A 21,368-nucleotide genomic window follows, 5' to 3' on the forward strand; every position below is an offset into this window, starting at 1 on the left:
TTATTACAACGTATACTTTTAAAATAAATTATGCATAAGTCCATGGATTATTAATCATAAAGATATGTTCCTTGGCTTGATTTCTGAAACTTTGCTCTAGAGTGTTGATTCAGTGGTATTAACTAACTAAAAAATGGTAAGAATTAGCTGAAAGTCATACTAATTTTTTTTATTTTCTTTAATTTTTATTATTTTGTTACTATCAGTTCTCATTGTTGTCATTTTTTATTTCCAGTGCATCTGATGGTAGTGCATGTGGATTGGCAGTGTTTATTCTGTCTTATTGTCATTTGCAGTGAGGTAACCATTCTTCCTATAGCTGCTGGTTCATTTTCTATTCTCATTAAAAAAAAAAAAAAAATGGTTTTATATCAGGTCTGACTGAAACCGTTTATATGGAATGTTAGTTATATATCCCCTACCTCTTCATTTCTACTAATAAGTCTTATTGGAAAAAGTACTTGACTGACAACAAAGTAAAATTGTATTTCAGTTGTCAGAGAATGAGAAAAGTGTCTTGTGATTGTGGGTAGAAAGGAAGCTGAGATAATATTTTCATGTTCTTATAACCAGTGGAGATATTTCAATTTGTTTCACTGTGGGTAGGATTGGACACACAGCTTCCATTTATTTTCAGTGTGGGTAGAATTGGACACACAGATTCCATTTGTTTCGGTGTGGGTAGGATTGAACACGCAATTTGTTTGGGAAACAGAAATGACCATGCTATTCTTAATTAATTGTCATTGATTGCTAACTCGTTGGTTATTGGCATTGGTGCTGTTGAATAGAATATCATTAAAAATTAAATATTTTCTCTGTAAAGAAAAAAAGAAAAAAAAGAAAAAAAAGAAAAGATGTCTCTGCCTTCATGGTCAGATAAAAAAATATGCTTAAGTCAGTGCAGACGGATGACCTTATCTACAGGCAAAGGAATTAATAGATACAGATTTTAAATGTTGCTAGCAGAAGAGAGATCTTTACAGTAGAAGTGGGGAATCAGTCTCCTGCTTTTATAATACATTTACTCTTGAAAACTTCTTATCTTGAACACCTCTGCTGCTGATTTAATCAGATACTTATTTCTCCTATTAGTGGGGTAGGCAGGGAATAATCATTCTTTATTTACTTGTGAATGTTCCCCATCCGTTTTTTGTTTTTTTGCAAGTCCAAGAATCTTCTTTATAATGTTACTCTGCATATGAAAAGTATCGTGTGTTTGTATGGATTTTCTTTTTCTGTTCATTATGCCTTCAGTGATTCTGTTTTATCCTATGAGGTCGAGTGATAGAGAGGAGACCCAAACGGCACAAAATATGCAGGGTGTGAGCATGTAATAGTTGCATGAAGTAGAATTTTTTTTTTTGTATTTGATGTCTCTTTACTAATAAATTCTAATGTTGTTTGCTTTTTAACCTATAGAGGCATTCAATTGTAAACATTTCATTTTTTTACATTTGCAGTATTGTAGACTTGTAGACTAAAATTTTAAAGAGTGCCACAGGAATGCAAAGGTGATTTTACACTGTGGGTGAGATGGGTTGATGAGTCCATGTAATTTTTTAAGGAAAAACACCATGCTGATACCAGCAATAGAGTTACCCTTCTGTGAAGTGTTTTTGGCTCTTTTTATTGTTTTTCTGTGGTTAGCTATCCATTCATTTAATACAGGATTTTTCACCAGTTATGCTGTTTAGCAAGCATGGCTTTGTAATTCTCCACTGGGAGATCATGGGTTAAAAGAAACAATTGTCTAATGTTGAGTAAAATATTAAGTGAGTGATTGCTGAAAGTTGTCCAAACTTACGAAAATGCTAATGAAAATGCAAACCTCAATCGGGAGGTTGTCACATAAAAAGTCTGCCTCTGGAGTCACACCTGATGACACCTGATGACAGACTTCAGTGACGTGATGTAATTCTACTGCAAGTACTAATGTGTGGATTTGCTACTAAACTGAAGAATAACTTGTTTTATATACAGCGTCCTGACTCGCACCACAAAATTGATTCTGGAATTGAGACTTAGACATATTTGTCAGAGGGATGGAATGTATCTTTGCTGAGTTTGTGTGGATGACAGCAGAGAGGGGAACAGTTAGTATGCAGGAGGGCAGGGATGCGATAAGGCATATGCTCAGCAAGCTGAAAGAATGGGCCATATGAAACTCAGCAGACAAATGTGAAGTCCTTCACCGCTCAGGACTGGCAAACATAGGCATCACTGCAAGCTGGCGGAGGGCTGGCAAGAGCACTTCTGCACAAAAGAGTCTGAAGTTCTGGTGATCAGCAAGTTAAAGATGGATCAGCTGTGTGCCTCAGTGTTAGCTGTCTTTGTAAAGGGCTGTAAACCCAGTCTGAGAGATACCAGCAAAGAAGTTCCAGCAGAGTGCTGCCAAGCTGGTGGAGGCTGTAGTACTTGGCATGTGAGGAGAGGTGTGCAGTGAAAGCATGAGGTAACTGGTGTGAGCTACTAAACATGAAATGCCAACTGAGAGTAAGGAAGGCGTTCAGAGAATTTCTTGCCGAGCTTGGTTGGCCCTGAGAAACATACTGGCAAGATGATCCTGCTCTGAAATCCCTCACAGAGCCAGAAGTCGCTCCCAATCTGATTACCTCCATGACAATGGCAATGCAACAAATTTTACAGTTTAATTGATGCATAATTCTGGTGTGGTTTTATCTGTGGTGTGTCTTTAATGCACACCTTTTCACGTTTTTGGTGTAATAATTGTGATAGTTGTATTTGCAAATAGAGACTTGGTGTACAAACCCGTATTTTAAATTGAGAAAATTAAAGTTCATCAAATGTTTCAGCTGCCTTTTGCTGTGCTATGTAGTTTCATATGCAAAATTGCTTAAACTTTAAATTGTTAAATAAAATATGATGCTCATAGTCAATATGGAGTAGAATTAATAACAGTTTATATCTAAATCAGACTATGAACTGTAGAACTGTGGTGACCTGCCACGGTGTTAACATCAGTTACTTTTACATTCAAGGACTGAAAATTTCCGAGGGTCATAGCATTGATAAGAGATCTATGAGCTAACCAAGACAAAAGCAGGCTACACCAATCTTTTCAGACTGCTGGAATGCTGAATTAACAGTTGACTTCATACAGTCATGCAAAATATTTTCATATTTATGGTTTAGTTTCTTTCAATCGCTGTTCATTATTATTCAAAGCTGAGAGCCTTCTTGAGAGCTTTAAGGACAGGAAAATTGTATTCATTTGTTAAACTGTGAATAAAAGCAAGATGTCAAATATGTATTAGTTCCGCAATTTTGAAGTACGCAAGGGAAAAGAAAAATCTTCCCGACTCTCTTGAGGATAATGTTTTGCATGTTTAATTAATTGCTTAAATAAAAAAGATGCTTTCTTTGACTTTATTTACAAAACATGTAGGTCACTTTATTTTTATTTAACAATCAGTTCCCATTTGAAAGCAATTTAGAAAAAGAGTAAAAGATTAATTACTTATTAGATGTGATACAGCATTTGGGAGTTTGCAGGAAAATAAACAGTCAAAAATTTAAATAACGAATTAAATTTTGTAAATCTTCCACATAATATCATAGTTGATTTAAAAGGCTTAATGCAAAGGCTTTATTTAGTGAAACCTCATCATGTCTTAGTATGTAAACAATTGAAAAAGATACCTTTCTTTATAAAACAGAAGGTACCAATGCAAAATCCATAACTAACATTAGTATTTTATGGGGGGATTTTGTGCTTGTTGAATTCAGTGACTGCAGCATACAATGAAAGTCTAATGCTGCTCACTGGTCTTCTCACAAACATTTCTAGGTGGATATTTTATGAAAAAATATTTTTTTATTAGTTTTTTTTTGTTCACTTCTGAATTTTTGTCTACTGGGAAGAGAAAATCTGGGGAGAAGTGTTTTGAAGTCATGGCTGCAATGACTTCAAAGAACATTCTGATCTCCTCAAATTTGATTTCTTCAATGGCATAAGCCAAGATTCTTTTAAACCTATTTTTTCTTATTCCAAAAAGGTTTTTGAAAGGCAAACATAAGAATGGCACTGGTCAGTCCTTAATAATACTCTCCTTTCAGTGTCTTCTAAATTGCTTTATTTTGTAATGATGATGACTACACAAGACTTGTGGTTTAGATTGCTGAGTATTAAAAAAACCAAACAAACAGAAACTCAAAATGAGGATGCTTTCTAACTTCATACTTCATAGGCATTCTGTTGTAGAAGAGTTATGTTTTATTCCACTTATTTGATCCATTTTATCCTTTTTCCTGTAATAGATGGATTTCTTACAGTTGTTTGTTTAGAATGTGAATTTTACTACAAGACATGTGTCCTCTCAAAACTCTTATTGTTATAAGCAGTTGGCACTTTTCAGTTATGAGATTTAAATATCAACTGATATTATAAAATCCTTTATTATATGGCATCAGTTCTTTATGGAATGAAGGAAGTGTTGTATAGCACACGTTTTTATGAGATGGGAACAATTTTGTTACCTACAATTTGTATTTGAATATTTTTGATATTGTATCATAATGTCCTTTTTCCATGTTTTCGTCAGGTGAAAAGTATTTTGTTACCTACAGCTTGTTTTAGAGTGTCTTAAAGCTTTTGGAGCCCTGTAGTGATTACTACATATGAAATAGGTTGTTTGTGGGTTTTCAGAACAGTTCTGTGTTTCTGTAAAGTTTCAGAGCACTGTGCCTAATTACGTATGTGAACAGAATCCTTCAGTTCTGTATTCCATGTGTCCTGGGATGTGTCCAGAGAAGGGCAATGAAACTGGTGAGGGGTCTGGAGCACAAGTCTTATGGGGAGTGGCTGAGGGAGCTGGGACTGGTTAATCTGGAGGCTCAGAAGAGACCTCATTGCACTCTACAATTTGCAGAATGGAGATTGTGATGAGGAGGAGTTTGGCCTCTTCTTGCAGGCAAGAAACAGGACCCGAGGAAACGGCCGAAAGTTGTACCAGAGGAGGTTTAGGTTAGACATAAGGAAGAACTTTTTCTCTCAGAGAGTGGTCAGGCACTGGAATGGCTGCCCAGGGAGGTGGTGGAGTCGCCGTCCCTGGCGGTGTTCAAGAGGAGTCTGGATGAGGAGCTGTGAGATATGGCTTAGTGCTTGTGGTAGCGGTGGTAATGGGAGGACAGTTGGACTAGATGATCTTTCAGGTCATTTCCAACCTTGTGATTCTATGATTCTATGATGTTCCTATTAAAAATTATTATTTTGTAGTCAGTGAAAACAGGCTTAGTAGGCATTAGGGTGTGGTTAAGGTTTGACTTTCAGGAATATCATTCCAAAATATGTCAATTTAAAAGAGGATAAGATCATGAATAGTGTAAATGTATTCAATATAAAGGAATCATAATAAAAATAAACTTTTTTCAGGAGTTTCTCAATATCATTAAAATAATCTCTTCAGCAGTTTTGCCAGTTCCTCCTTTAGGAGGATTTAGGAGTAGGTCATTTTGGCTTCTCTCCCACATGTGTCATGGGTGACATGAAAAGTACTGCTCCTTCAATATAATTGAAATGTATTCTTCCAATATTGTTCCTTTAGTGTCCTTACTAGGTATATCATGTGTTGTTTTCCTCTGTACTAGTTCTAACATTAAAATGCTTTGGACTAAAGTTTAGTATTTCTAGCAACAGCTTTGCTATTCCCTTATACATATCTCAAATTATTTATAGCTATTGTTTTGTTGTTGCTGTTGAAGTTCATTAAAAACAAAACAGCAACAACAAGAAACTTCTTGAAGAGAAATTCCAAGTTAGCTCTGCCTCTCCTATCTGTTACAGGCTCTCTCTCTCTCTCTTTCTTTTTTTTAATTTTTATTCTTCAAAATACTGCTGAAATTATTTTGGCATTTCATTGTGTTAGAAATATTTCTGATCTTTTGAGAATTTTTGTGTAGATGGTGGTTCCTTTGAAATGGGAAATTATGCTTTGTGCATCATAAATATTTTTAGAAGTGTTTTTGCTAATTTGATTGTGTTTTTAATTTTCTCAGTATTAATTTTCTGTGAAACTCTTACAACTGGATTGTCATTCACAACGCTAAGCCAAAGATACATTTACTTATTTAGCAAGTCTTCAGTTTATATAGAATACTCTTTGAATAAAACAATCATTTGCATTTTCTTAAATGATAGATTTTGCTGCTTTTTCCTTTCCACTGCTTACAAGTTTTATTAAGAAGCCAATTACTTTTAATTCATCAACATTTTCTAATGTTTTATTTTCAAATAGGTGGAGAACGAACCTGTGGTGTACATGAGCTAATCTGCATTAGAAAAGGTAAGCAACATTTTGTAAAAACTACTTTCCTAGCTTATGAATTGCATTTGTGAGTTATCTGCTCCTTAATGTTAATGCCTTATTTTTTTTAATTTTAGTGTTGTGTATTTGTATTGCAAAATCTTTTGATGCTGACACCGTAAATTAAAAAAAAAAAAAAAAAATCATGAAATAAAGTAGAATTTTGAAATTGCAAAATAAAACGTGTTGTCACAAAAAGGAAAGTATTTCCAATACTCACTGAGTTTCATGGGAGTTGTCATCTTTGTTCAGCAGTGGTAGGAAACCACAAAATACATAAACTTTAATCTCTGCCTTTTACTGTCGGAGTTTTGTAGATTGGTTTGATTTCAAGTAATGGTTGGATGTTGTGAGGATATTTCAAATAAGCGATGTAGTGGGCTGCCTGTTTCTTCCTATATTTTCTTGAGATCATAATGACTCATTCTATGAAAACAGCTTTATCAGTTATAAAACCTGTAATTGATAGAGTATGAAATAGGACTGTGCTCAAGAGAAGGCTTTTATGGGTTTAAAGCTATAGAGCTAAAATGACCAAAGTTGCAGTTTGATGGTAAGTTCAGTTCATAGAATGACTAGATACAGTTCTATGTTCTGCCCCACCCTTTGCCAGCCAAACACTCGTTCATGCCTCCTTTGCAGTGCTGTTGCTGTTGAGTTTTGTGTTCTGATCTGAAAGCTAATCTTATTTAAAAAAAATAAAATAAAATAAAATAAAATGTTTCTTCAAGGATTAGTTTGTTGAATTGACTCACCATTAGGTCAGAAGAATGTTTCCGTTGTAATTACTTAAGTAAAAATATTTATAAAAAAACCAAACTCATGTACATACTTTTTTCTACCCTAGAAGTTAAGTCTACCAGTTAAGGTAAAAAACAGCTTTATGGCCACAACTTGTCTTTTCCAAATAATTTATTGAAGGAGTGATATAGAGTTGTATGCCATTTGATTGTATTGCAATTAAAAATGCTTTTCTTTTAAGCTCTAAGTTATTCCATTAAAAAAAAAAAAATTAGAAACAACAAAACATCAAAGCCTTTATTGCCATCTCTGTCTTTCCATTGATGGATAAATCAGTGCCCATAGTGCTCTTTATTCCTTCTATAATAGGTTCTGTTTTTCTTTCTGAATAATGTAACTCATTGAACTAGAAAGTTCAGAAAGCCTGCTGATGGAGTTGCAGAGTCCATCAATCTTGCTCATCGCTATTTGTTTCAGGGTATTGTACTGAGTTAAGAAAAATGTTTTCTGCATACTTGGAGGCAGCAGTTGTTTGTTTTTTGTTATAATTGCTGAGAAGATCAATTGAAGGGATGGCATTTTTTCTTTTTAAGGTTTTAGATATTTTAAACTTTTAATAATAGTTCCCTGGAATGTATTTTAGCATTGGCGATTACTGGTTTACCTAAAGATAAGTGTGATTTAAAGAGAAGCATCCTGATAGTGCCATTTATACTTGTATTATGTTGGGTTCCTTTTTTCTTTAGACCAGTTTCCATGTGTATTCTTGTAGCCTTCTGTGCCCATATGCACAGCTAGCTTGCAGTGCCCATATGCGCAGCTACCTCACTGACAAACTTCTTGTAATGTGGGAACAGGTGCATTTTTTAATCTGTCCTTTCTCTCTGCTTAACAAGTAGCAAGTAAAGCATAATGCACTTGCCATCACACTGCATGCTTTTCAGTTGTGTAGTGTTTAGATTCCTTGCTTTTACTAAATTGGTTACTTTATCTACGACTTCACATCATCTGGTATGCATTCAAGATGTTTTGCTTTGTTCTGTCTGACACATGGCCTGGCCTACGGATGAATTTGTGTGCCAGGTGTCCAGGGTCTGGATCAGGATCTCAGTGCATGCTCCAGATTCATACTAACTACTCAGAACATGAAGGCCTTTCCAAACTGAGCACTTGTTGGAGTCTGGAGCAGGTCATATTGGGACCTTCTAGCTCTGTCCCTAATGCCCGGGATACTCATTTCAAGCTTATGTAGAAAAGAGCTGAAAAGTGCATATTTTGTGGCATAGAAATCTTCCACTTTGCAATATCTTGACCATGCTGTGAAAGCCAAGGCTTCTTTGGTTCATGAGCTCACTGTTAAAGTTTGATGGACAGTTAAGTTTTCAGACATAGGAAAAATCCCTGCAGTCTTGACTTGTTTGTGCAAAGTCATGTCTCCACTCCCTTTTCATTGGTGCCCGTGTGACTGTGGTACCAGGGGTGTACTCTCAAGCATTATTAGCATTTATTTATTCATTTTCCTCCGTACATTTGACAAAAATACTCTGCATTTGCTATTTGCTTGAACTTTCTAGTGCTTTCTGCCTGGTAGTGGTACCGGAATACAGCTACCCAGTGACTGTAGTTACAGTACCCAAGTGGAACCCCTGAAGGAAAGATTAGTGGTAAATAATAACCAGTGTGAGTAACCCAGTACCTTGTGCTTCATTTGCCCTGATTCTCATAGCCCTTCCAAATATTTTGTCAAGAAGCAACTTATTTGTCCTGTACTGAAAAGGGAAAAGCAAGCAAACCTGTCTTCAATGAATAATGCAAAGGAAAATCATTTTCAAGTGATGTAGCGTAATTAGAATTTATGCAAGGATTATAAAACTTGAAATACAGCTGTTAGTGGTGATTAATTTTTCATTCTGATTAGGAAACTAGCCTGTTCCTGAATTGTCTTTTTTTGCCAACTGATTTTTGCTGGGGAAGTAGGAACCTTGGGGTGACTGATGCTTAAATGGGGAAAGGGACCATAAATATTGTCAAGGCTAAGTGTGGCCACACTGTTTAGCTCAAATTATTCAGTTAAAACTTCTTTATATGTATATGAAGACATAACTGTAAAAATAAAGACCCAAAAAGAAACCGCTGCCTTTGAGGATATTCAGTTGTTAAAATTAAAATTATATGAAATTTCACTTTTTATTTTTTAGAGCTTGCCTTCATTACTTTTATTTTCTTAGATACTCCATGCTGCAGTACTGAGGCTGGAAACAATGCAGGAGGGTTGACTTCTCATTTCAAAACATCATAAAAGCTTCTTTGAAGTTAACAATTCTTCCACTGAAATAAAACTAATTTTGGTGGAAGATTTATTTTTAGCTTTTAAGACTTGAAAATTTGCCAGTACTGATTGTAATGCTTACTGAATGTCTGCAATTATCTGAATCCTGGTGTGAATATGATGTCAGTATGGTGCCAGTACAGAACTCAGATTTGCTAACCAATGGTGTTGTAATTGTCGTCTTTAGGACTTGCTCCCACTTCACATAATGTTGTTGTGGTTTCGTAGATGCACAAGATGGACTCTGTGGCAGGTCTGTTTCTAATCTGCACAAGAGGGTTTGCGGTACTTTTGCAGTGTCTTGCTTGTATGGTTCCCTTTTGCAGATTCATACATATTTGAGAAGCATGTCTAAAATATTGATGGTGGTAGGAAGACTTTTCTGGAAAACCTCAAAAACTAATTTGCATGTATTTTAAAATGAATGCTCATTTGAAGTATGTAACTATACTACACGTGTCTTGAAAATGTGCATATTTGGAAGCAATTATGTGACATCCAGTGGCTGCAGAATATAGAACCAGGTACTTCCCAGCTACAGGAAGTGTAATCAGTTTTTCAGAAATCTGGCATTGCAGCACTGAAATTTGTGACTTCTGTGTGCAATGTAGCTTAGTGGTTGCAATGTTTGTATGTCTTCAAATGGACACACTGTTGAATTCTGGAAGCTGAAAAATTGGAAAATGTATTTTTCATTGTATTAGAGAAGTAAACAAGACATTCATCTGTTTTTCATTTAATGCCAGTACATATACTTATTTTCAAGTTCTTATCTGTTTGACAGTGTGAGTTCACAGTGTGTCTAAGGAAAGAGGAGCCCTTCTTATCTCAGCAGTGGACTAATTTGCTTTGTTCAGCCTCTTACAATTCCTGAAGTAGCAGAAGAGAGGAACAAAGTTTTCTGAAATACATACATCTGCTGTTTATTCTAATATGGTGGAAGGTTTGCTTTTTTTTGGCTGGTAACACCCAAATATTTTTAAGAGAGTCATAAGAATTGTGTAAGCTGTTCCTTTGGTTATTTACCATGGACATGAAAGAGTCTGGGGAACTTGAGAACAGCCCAGAAAAATATATCTTTTTTTTTGTCTGTCCAGTGCTCTGTAGCTAGGCTGCTAGTTCAGCTTGGAACTGGCTGTTGTTAGATGTACTAGTGTTTTAATTGAGGCTGTTTTTCAAGTTCTGTTTGCACAGGTGAGAGACCGGTGATGAGTTTTTACAATATTGACCTGTAACTGAAGGGCTCTTCAATGTATTCTGATATGTACAATGTTCACTATATGATATAGAAGTTATATTAAAGCAAAAAATTAACGACCACAGTATCATTAGGTCTCTTTCACCTTTCCCTGTTCATTTATGTAGTTTTGAAGAAATGTAAAGTGATGCTTCTAACTCAGTAATGTATTTTGTTTAATTGATGGAAATGTGCATGAGTATGTGACTGAGGTCTGAGTTGCACAGATTTTTTTATAATTATTTTAGTAAGACCTTTTTACTTTTGCAAGATGTTCTTTCTATTGTTGTAGCAGTCTTACAAACAAAGGAAATTATTCAGCAAACTGTCTTTGTGACTAATAATGGAACAGAAGTGCTCTTTAATATGCAAAAGAAAGAAGTTACAAGGAGACTCTGTCTTTGGCTGACAATGTAAGATGTCACTTTTAATAATAATTTTGAAAAGATAAGAAGGTATGAATTTTTGTTTTGCCAGAAAAATATTCTAAGTAGAATGATGTACTCTTCAACTTTCTGCCCAACTATCCTCATCTGTTCACATGTATCTGAATGTTAAGTTGCCAATTGCATTTCACTGAAGTGGTAAAAATTAATGAGATTCCCTTTGTAACTAGAAACATACAACTACAGAAGTTAGAAATGGAAAGCACAAAGTTGACTATTTTATTTTTATTTTTTTAAATAGAGATAGAATTGATATCCTTGTATTAAAAGTCTAAACAACCCAGGCTACTTCTGTAATATACTCAGAAAATAGTAATTAACCCACTTGTTATCGTGTTGAGAAACATATCAAATTTCATTTGTTTCTAGCCTGAAAAAATATGTATTTTGTTCCAGGAGTCCTAAACTTAACACACTTAGGTGATACAAGCGTAGCTACACATTCAAAAAATGAAAGTAATGGCATTAGGATTAACAACACTAGAGTAAATGCTAAATCTTATTCTCTGTGGAAGGCTAACTTGGATTTATATATTTTGGACTAGTGAAAGTGTAATATGCAATAACTATTTTATCTGTGAGGTGATCGATGGCCACACAGGAAGCAGAGTATATTTCTGTTTCTTCTCCCATGCTTTTTAGTCTTCTGCAAACCAGCATCTACTGGGTTCTTGTAATTCAACTATCTCAGCTTCTTTTCTTCCTTAAACACAAAATAAACACAAAACCTGCTAAGAACTTTGCTATATCCAAATTCTAAGTTCCCAGCATTTTTTTTCAGATAACATGTTCACATTGTAGCTTTAACTGCACAATACTTTGCTATGTGTTCTATTTAGTTGCTGTGCTGTCTAGTGATTCTGGATTGTCTCACACTTCATTGTAGAGAATTTTTGGAAATTTTTCTTTTTTAAAGACTTTTATGTTGTAATTCTTTTACTGCCAGTATTGGTGGGTTCCTCTGTGGTAACTGTGAGGGCGTATACCACAAGTCTCTAGACCTGTGCAGCTCTTTTGGCTTTTGAACGAGGAGATTATTTGAGAGCTCCATTAAGTGTCTGTAAGCACTGCTGTTCTCTCATCCACCATGGGGAGAATACAGGCATCTAACCTGCTGTGTGATTGCAACAGATTAATGGGATTTGAAGGTAATCAAGTCTATTCAGTATATTTTTCCTAGGAGCAATAAAATGTTTCTTTTCAGAGATTTCTGTAGAGGTACTACTTACAAGGCAATGGATTCTGTACTGGAGGGAAAAGATACTGAGGGACTGGTAAATCAGCGAGGGTGGCAGGCTGAGCACTGGTCAGGATTTAGGAATGACAAGATTTCTGTCAAAAGTTTAAATCTGCCCTTTAGACTGTGGCTTCTGCTATTTCTAACATTTTTCTTAGTACAGTGATATTTTGGAGCCCAAAATTCTCCTTTTCTTACAGTGAAATTTATCTTTAAAAGACACTTTTAGCTTGGTGATTTAGAAGAACCAGGAAAAAAATTCCTGTAAATGACAATCTGCAAAGACAGCATGAAAGTTGCTATAAGTGTGTGGTGTTTTGTGTGAATGTGTGAGCAGTTAACTTTGAACCAAAACCTTGCTAACGCTAACTTGCAAAGTATGTTGAACAATATTTGAAGTAGATGTTTAGTCAAGTGATGTAATGAAAATTACCTGAATTACTTTTATTTTTCAAAGTAAAGTATATTCCGAATTTCTTCCCATGTAAAGGAAATCCTGGGGTGTAGACAATAAAACTACTATTTTCACAGTAGTGCTTGTAATTAGATGCTAAGAAGAAGAGGGGAAAAAAAGTCAGACATTATCTCTGTATCAGTGCAGACAGTATGAAGTGACATAAGCCAATTGGTGATAAAGCTGCTGTTATTCCAGATGGCTTTCCACTAGAATAAAGATGACACTTGTATTATGGCAGGGTAGCTGTCATGATACTGTAATTCTAGTAATGCTTTTCATGTAAACAAGCACGTTTCATTTTTTTCTTAATTTTTGTGTTTGACTTCTTTTTCTTTATAAATTGCCCTTTAAGTTGCATCTTATATCACTTCAGATACTGTCAGTTTTCTGTTTTACACAGAATTACTTTGAGAAGTATATAAATGGAATTTTTAAAGGATATTGCTATTCCAAATAGAGAATTAAATAAGCACTCTCATCCTGATTTCATTCTGTCTTTCAAACTTCTTAAAGGTTAGTGTTACCAAAAAATGTTAATAATTTTCTTATTAAGTACTCTTTCCAGTACTGCATTGAAATTCAGTTGTTTCATGTTTATCCTCACTTGGAGCTGCGTAATACTGGGTAACATGCTGGGCATAGAAATTTGAAGTGTTGAAATACAGGTATGTTGTGTTGCATATGCTTATAATTTGTGTGTTAAATTGCTGTATAATGAGATGGAGGAGAAAGAAATGCACAGGAAAGTATGGACTAAGACTGGCATTATAACATGCATTATCATAATCAGCTGACAGCCATAGTAAATGCCTAAATTAGGAAGTCTGTACTCCAGAAGGAAGGCAAATTCAGGTTTGAATTGAAGGGAGCAGGCATGATCTTTATACAGAAAAAGGTTGTTTTGTTTTGTTTTGTTTTGTTTTTAAACAAGTAAACAACAACAAGAACAAACCACAACAAACACTTTGATAGATGGAATTTAATTGCTTGTTTTGTTTTGAGATGTGCTCAAATACTTTTCCTGATGCTTCTTTTGGTGAAACGTGAAAGGAATCAGTAACTCTTAGAAAGGAATTAATACAGCTTTGGTGTCTCTGATGAGAGAAGAAAGGTTAACACAACTTGACACAGAAAACATGGGAGGTGTGTTTTGACTTTTGGCAAGTTTAGTAAAAACATCTTCTTAGATCTCTGAGTCTTTCAATGAGTTTTGCAGAAGCATCAACTACTCAGTTTTTGTGGTAAAGTTGCTTCTGGTTTTTTTTTGGTTTGTTTTGTTCTTTTAATACAGGGAAGTATTTTAATAACATCAGCTGCCACATAGAGTTTGTCCTGTTTGTAAAACAGTGCATATAGTTAAGAATTCCAGGTCTTCTAACACAACACTGTGTAAAGTATTTCCCTCTACGATTGTGTTTAGCCTAGGCTAGCTAAATTCTAGTAGGTTGCTGCCTTTCTAAATAAAAGATGAGCATACCTTTTTTTCATTTCAAATGCTTTTGTGCTACAATCTCAAAGGCAGTTGAATTTCTTTGCATCGTCCCCTAGTTACTTTAATTTGTGCATAGGAAGGATAGCATTGCATTTGTAAATGAATAATTAAAACATCTCTGGCTTTGTGCTGCACTCGCTAGGTGAGCAGCATGATGTGGAGTGAGAGGTCTGAAAACAACTGACTGGACAATACAGATATTAAATATAGTATAAGTTAGTGCATGTAGATATGTGGTAATAACCCTGCATCTTTTTTAGTATATCTGAGGGTTATTACTGGTGTTCTATGACATTTATTTGAAGATGTTCATGTTTTCTGAAGAGTCTGAAACTGTTTTTTTTTTTTAAAGAAAAATCATTAAGTGACAGGTAATATTTTTCTATTTGAGAAAGAGATAGTAATTCAGTATTTAGGATGAAGACATGGTAAGTTTCTGTTTTCTAATAATTATCATTCTAGTGATAATAACAAAAGTAAATTAAAGTTAATTTAATACTTCTGCAATGAGTATAACTTACGTCATTTCCATAGCCAGCAATTCAATTAATCCTAATAGCTTTGTAGTATGACATTTGTTCCTTTCACATTTGTAAAGCTCTGTTATGTTATAAATTTAAACATTCATTGCTGTTTTTCCTTAAGAGTTGAGGATGATTATGAAGTCCAAAAAGTAGGATGTTTTTTAAATTTGAATGTGAAAGATGACGAATGAAGAATTGCCCTTCTGCTGCTATGTGGTTCTAAAAGAAACTGTGGGGAATCTCAGAGCATTTTAAGAATGCTTTTCACTCTACAGTCATTGCCCAAACCAATTTTGAATTGATCACAAAGTGTTTTGGATCAGCCTAATTGCTGTGATGAGTGTGGCATGGATGGATTTTGCATGGAAGCATATATATTTTTTTCTTCTATTTACATAGTATAACTGGTTGAAATGTAACTTCAATTGGGAGAAATTAACTGAAGGGTTAGTGTGATATATAAAAAACATTTGTTCACAGAATCTGTACACATTTATATGTGGAAAATTGAAGTACAATTTTTTTCCTGGCTACATAATGGTATTTTTCTGGCTATATGTGGTATTATAGTAAAGGCTTTGACTTGATGATATATTTAATCTGTGAACAAGCATTTTAAAGATTCTTTATGTGGAATCAAATTGAATCTACAACATAATTTTTAAGTCTTATGTTCATGCTGATTTACATGCGCTGTTAGTGAAGCTGCAGCTAAAGTTACATCCTTTCCCTTTTACAAAGTATCAGCCACTGTTTTATTTCACTCCAGAAAGATGTCATCAGATACAGTGTTTCCATAGAGAGCCACACAGTTTGTGTACAGACTGCCTTTTAACTAATTTGTATCCAGGAAGCACTCAAGAAAAATTAAAAAGCATTGTGTTTTCAAGCTACTTTTCTAATAAGGTAACAGTTAATCTAATTAAAGAAGAACCTTCCTTGCCCTTTATTGTGAGTCATAGGCTCATGGAATTATTGGATTACTGTTGTCTCCTGCTCGGTGCATCTCTGGTGTTGAATTTGGACAATGTTGCTTAGAACGACCTGCTTCAGTAACAAAGCAGTTGTATTCACGGATAAATTTCTGTGGTCTCATTTGCTTTATCTTTCTCTTCCACCTGATCTGTCTGTTTTCACTTTTCACTTTCCAACTTTTTCTGTGCACTCCATGCTAACCTTAACTCATACCTTCTATTTTCCTGCTAGGCCTCATTAGCTTGCGCCTAATTGCCTCTTTTCGCTTAATTTTCACTTCTTTTGGTGCCTGGTTTCTTGTGTATTGCAGCCTCCTCTGTCTGCCTCTGTCTTTGATAGATATTAGAACTGGAAATTACTGAAGAAAGGTGCTCTGCTCTCAACCCACTCTCTAGTCCTGTAAGGGTTAGAATCAGTAACTCAAAGAAATTGAATGTCATTCTGTCAACCCTGGGCATTATCAGTCATCCATATACTGCCTTGGGAAGGAATGGAGCACGTTTCCTCCCAGCACAATCTTGGGAGATTTTATCTGTTAGACTTAAAGGCAAAACTGGAAGATAGCAAACTGAGGTTTTTTTTGTTTTTGTTTTTCTTCAAAATTTCAAAGCTTTTCCATATTTAGGAAAGCTTCTTGAAGATGATAAAAGGATGCCTGACATGGGCCAAATTTACCTTGCTCTCAAACAGGGAACACTAGGGTATTTTTTTAATTATTATTTTTTAAAAAGTCCTTATTTTCTTCTCATTCTTGGTTATAACACAGTGATTTTTTGAAACTTAAACAAAAAGAAAAATCCTTCAGTTTGAGGCAGAGTTGCCACTGACTTAAGCTGTAACAAGTGATTTTAATTAAGTAATAACTCCAATCTTTGAATAGAGTAGCAGGTGATCCAAATAGAAAGTACTACCAAGACCTTTCATAACTCAAAGTATTTCTCTATTTGTTCAGATTAATGAAAACATAAATATAGCCTTCTTTCCTCTCTGGTCTGGACTGGAATCCTACCTTTTACACCTTGATGCTCTGTGTGATAGCAGAATGTCTCATCTTGAAGTACTAATGGGGAAATTTGTAGCTCTGTAAATCTCTATTTCTGTTATGCTATCTGAAATTGTAAATATGTCACACCCGCTCTCCCCTGTTGCACTGTTTGTTTGTTTGTTCTACTCTACTCCTATTCAGCAGTCATCCTTTCTTCTTATATTTCTTGTTTGTCTTGGACTTTAATGGTTTGAAAGGTGAAGGTCAAATTTCAAAGCTTTCCAATCATTTCTAGCTTTGCCTTCAGTTTTTCACAAGACAGTGTTCCCAACTTAATCGACTTAATTAAGAGTTGCTCGTGTTTTTCCTAACTCTTCTTATATAATCTAATAAAACATGAAAAGCACTTACTGAAGTTTGACTAAATAGAGTTTGACTAATAGAGTTTTAGTTTAATCGGGGTTTCTACTTCATTCCTTTGGGACTATTTTTCTTGACATTTTGGTATTTTTTTCAGAAATTTTGCCCAGTTGGGTTCTTTGAAACTATTGGGAAGTTCATTCTCTTCTGAATTTGTTAAGTAGAAAGGCAATGAATTTAAGCACAATATTACACAATCCCTTTGATCAGAGATAGCAAATTTCTTTCTTTTTTTTTTTTTTCCCCAATGTTTCAGATAGGCCTGGATGTCCTGCTCAAAGTTTAGTCAAAGTTCAAATCAGACCAGTTCATTTTAGATTGTGAAAGGTGCATTTTTTGTATCTTTTGTTTTTGTGTTTTTGTTGCTGTTGTTTTTTAAAGAAACAACGTGACAATAAAAAATGGTCCCTATCATCTTGCAAATGACACTGCCAAACACTGTCAAAACTGAGGGGCTGGTGGAACTGTTTGTGTTTCTCAGTCAGCACTTTTGCAGAGATGAGTAAGCTCAGATTTACTAAGGTCATAGGCAGATGCAGAGAGTAATTTAATTTGGAAGACTCCTGGGAAAGGCACGTGCAGTTCAGCCTCTGACTCAAAGCAGGACTGACTTTAAAGTTAGGTTCTGTAACCTGTCGAGGGCATCTGGTCCAGTGCTGAACACCTCTTATTCCGGGTTTTCCCCCATCCTATATCCAACTAGAGCTTTCCTTGTTTCTTCTACTTGTCCTTTTTCAGTACATCTCTGTGAATACAGTCTGCTGGTAAGTTTTCTTTAATATTGTCTCCTTCTATATAATGAAAGATGTTGGCACACTCCTAACATGAAATGCTAGGGACTTCACCAATGGAATTAATAACCCTAATAAATCCTTATAAGTCTTCTCTAACTAGCAAAAGGCTCCTACAAATAATCAGATTACTCCTAAGTACTTTTGTCCCCATTTGTCCCATTTGGTACATCCTTTCCCAAATTTTGTATTTCTAAAATATTTTCCTAAGTAATCTTGGCCATTATGTCGTTACTGATGTACTTAGGTCCTGATGGACTTGCAAGATTCTGTCCCTGCAAAAGGTGCCCTGAAGTCTCTTTCAGTTATCTGCTTCATCGTGGTTACATATTTTTTATTTTATACAGTGAGACGTGTCAGTCAACTTCAGTCTTGATTCCACTACCTATTTCAATGAAGTATGCTTTATCTCCATCTGCCTTACCTCTTTCTCATTTTATATAAAGTGGCACAAGTACCATGTTAAAGAACATACTGTTACGTGGTTGATTTGTTTTTGGGTTGGTTTGTTTGTGTTTTTTTTACTTTCTGCTTTCTTGCTCCCATAGAATCCTGTTTGTCAGGGAGTGATGAGGTCCAGCTGGCTCTTAAGGAAGGAGGAGCCAGAAGCTGAATATAGCAAAGCTGGCAGAGGCAATGGCCTTACCAGCAAGGACACAGTCCCTTCCCTTTTTCATTTTCCTTTTTTATCCTATTGTGCTGTCTCCAAATCTCCAGCCCCTTCCAGGGAAAGGGAATGCTCTTGAATCCCGTATGCTGCTCTTCCTCAAGTGCTCCATAAAAAATTTCAGCTTGGTACATGCTAACAATATCCTCATTTTCTGCAGAGGCCCAGTCTTATTACTGGGGTCCAGTAGTGCTGCAGATCCTCTAGCAAGCTCTTACAATGTCAGTTGTCCCTTACTAAGTCTGCATATTTTCTGTTCTTTGAAAAGATGACTGGAAGAAGAAGAAAAGCTGTTGAGATTCAACAGTGTTAAATATGTACTGAAACGGAAAAGCTGATATTTCAGTTATATCATATGTATTTTGAATGTTAGTAGTATTTACTAATAACCAATTCTGACAAATATAAAAACTTCTGCAAGTTGCACTTACAATAGACTGGTTTTTTATAATGTGTCCTTCTCTGTTTCTTTTAGTATCTCCTGAAGCAATTGGATTCCTGTCTGCAGTTGGGGTATTCATTATCCTCATGTTGCTACTTTTCCTATATATTAATAAGAAGATGTGTTTTGAAAATGTTGGTGGTTTCCCTGATCTTGATTCAGGATACCCTACGAGAAAGAATTCACAAGATAAGCTTTGTAAGTATCTGAAATAGAATGTATTGGACATCAAGTTATAAGAGCCTGAGAACATTGTTGTGGAAATACACAAGTAATCACTTGATTGAAGTGATGAAATAATGCAGTGTTGACTTTTCCCTGTGATTTTGCACTACGTAGAGGGGAGGAAACCTTTATAATCACAAACTGGAGAAAATCAACAGATTTATAACTGGAGAGTTCACATTTACTTATGGGAAGACATTTCTTTTGTGCTGTGTGAATACTCTTGAATGCATTTTTAACATCATTTAATTATGTACAATTAAATCTGAAGTAAGTTTGTGACTGGAATTTGTTTTTTTTCCATTAAGCTTTTTTGAATTCTTCGCTGACTTTTTGTATAAGGTGTTTACTCACCTGGAAAATAATTTTAAAGATGTAAAACATCAGAAAATAAATCAATCAAACTAATAAGTTTTTTCTATACTTTTTAAATATTGTCCTTGGAAATAGTATTGATAAATGAGAGAAGAGCAGACCTACTAGAATATATTGAGGGTTAGTAAAATAGCCCCATCTGTACTTCTGGGCTGCAGATACTGAATTGGCTTTGTTAGCTGTCTTGAGTGGAAGATACAGGCACTAGAGAAGAGAATGGGAAATTTGAGGCTTTTTGTCTTCTGCCTTTTTGAAAGGCACAGCTCAATTTTCGAGGTTTGGTGGTTTTTTTATTTTTATTTTTATTTTTATTTTTATTTTTATTTTTATTTTTATTTTTTTTTAGACAGAAGTAATTGTTGCCCCTGAAAGTCAAATATTCTTTCTTAAATTTCTTTTTGCTGCAGAACAAGTCTTCATGATTTGATATATGTTATGTAAAACACAACAATAATTTTTGGGGTCAGGAAGTCTCCGTGATGTGAGCTTTTATGCAAATAGTGTGTTAAAGTGTTATTGTACTGTGAAAAGTGTATTGTTCTTGAAAGGGCATCATTAAATGTCTCACAACTTCTTCTTTGCAGGTTAGAATAAAAATACATGTTCCTTCCTCACACAGTTGTCTTACTTTTGAGAATAATGGATTTTATTATGGCTAGTTGATGCTGCAGATGATGAAAGACTGTCATTTTGCTGGTTGATTATGGATTCATTTCAAGATATTTATTTATGCTGCTTTCTGATTATTTTCAATGCATATTGAATGGAAAACGCAAAGCAGCAGCCTCCCCTGGTAAACATAGTGAGTTTGAGGTAGCAAAAGAAAATAGCTATGAAATAGAACTCGAAGAAATGGAGTTGATCTGTTTATGAAACAGAAGATCTTCCTGTGCAATTTTTTTTTTCTTTTTTTCTGCTGAGTAGATTGGAAAAAATGGCATTTTTCAGAAACTTCCACCAAAATCTGAGCCTTCCTTCTGTGTCTTCTCTGGTGGACACTCTTAGCAGTGCTGTGGATGATCTGACCAGTGTTGTTGGAGAAGTTGGCTATAGTGTAGCTGATTCAGTAACAGAACAGGTAACAAACATGATAAATGGCCTTCGTGCAGAAGATGAGAGCTCCAAAATGCGGAATGATAAACCAGCAGAAGATAGAGAAGAAAATGCACCATGGTTAACTGAGCCTAAGGAAATTAATATTAAAGCCAAGAGGGATATTGCAGAACAGAAGGAGATTCAGTATTCCAATTCCTTTGAAGACAGAAATCAAGATGGAGTATTCAACCATGTTGTGGGTGAAAACCAGTACCTATTAAAAGGCAAAGATAGTGATGATTGCTTAGAAGATACAGAAGTACCTTGGTATTTTAAGAATGCGGGAAGACCTCTTAAGAGGGAAGTAGTAGGAGGAAATGACTATTTAGAAAATGATAAGTTACTGAAGGATAGTAGCCTGAAAAGTAATAAATTTACAATGCAGGAGTCTATTGAGAATCAAGGCAGTTGCCTACATACAATACCTAATAATTCTAAGAATCACTGGCATAACAAAATCAAGCCATGTTCTCATGGAATTGATTGTAATGACTCTGAAGAAGTGCATGGTATGAATGTTCCTCGAGATTTAGAAACAAAATTTGTTGAAGTACAGAAGCAAAAATTATCAGACTCCAGTTTGAAGATATACAATAATCTCCCC

General features: G+C 35.1%; 1 protein-coding gene across 1 annotated transcript in view; it reads left to right on the forward strand.

Moving 5' to 3' along the window:
• The first annotated feature begins 6,271 nt into the window (after positions 1–6,271).
• Positions 6,272–21,368, forward strand: part of SYT14 (synaptotagmin 14) — a 65,377-nt gene continuing 50,280 nt past the window's right edge. The window contains exons 1-2 of the mRNA XM_042890328.1: positions 6,272–6,305; positions 19,103–19,267. Coding sequence (XP_042746262.1) covers positions 19,156–19,267 — 112 coding nt within the window. The 5' untranslated portion in view covers positions 6,272–6,305; positions 19,103–19,155. The remainder of the gene's footprint in view (positions 6,306–19,102; positions 19,268–21,368) is intronic.

The sequence above is a fragment of the Lagopus leucura genome, unplaced genomic scaffold (genome assembly GCF_019238085.1).
Source record: "Lagopus leucura isolate 7727_CA_CO unplaced genomic scaffold, USGS_WTPT01 Super-Scaffold_73, whole genome shotgun sequence".
Lineage (NCBI taxonomy): Eukaryota > Metazoa > Chordata > Aves > Galliformes > Phasianidae > Lagopus > Lagopus leucura.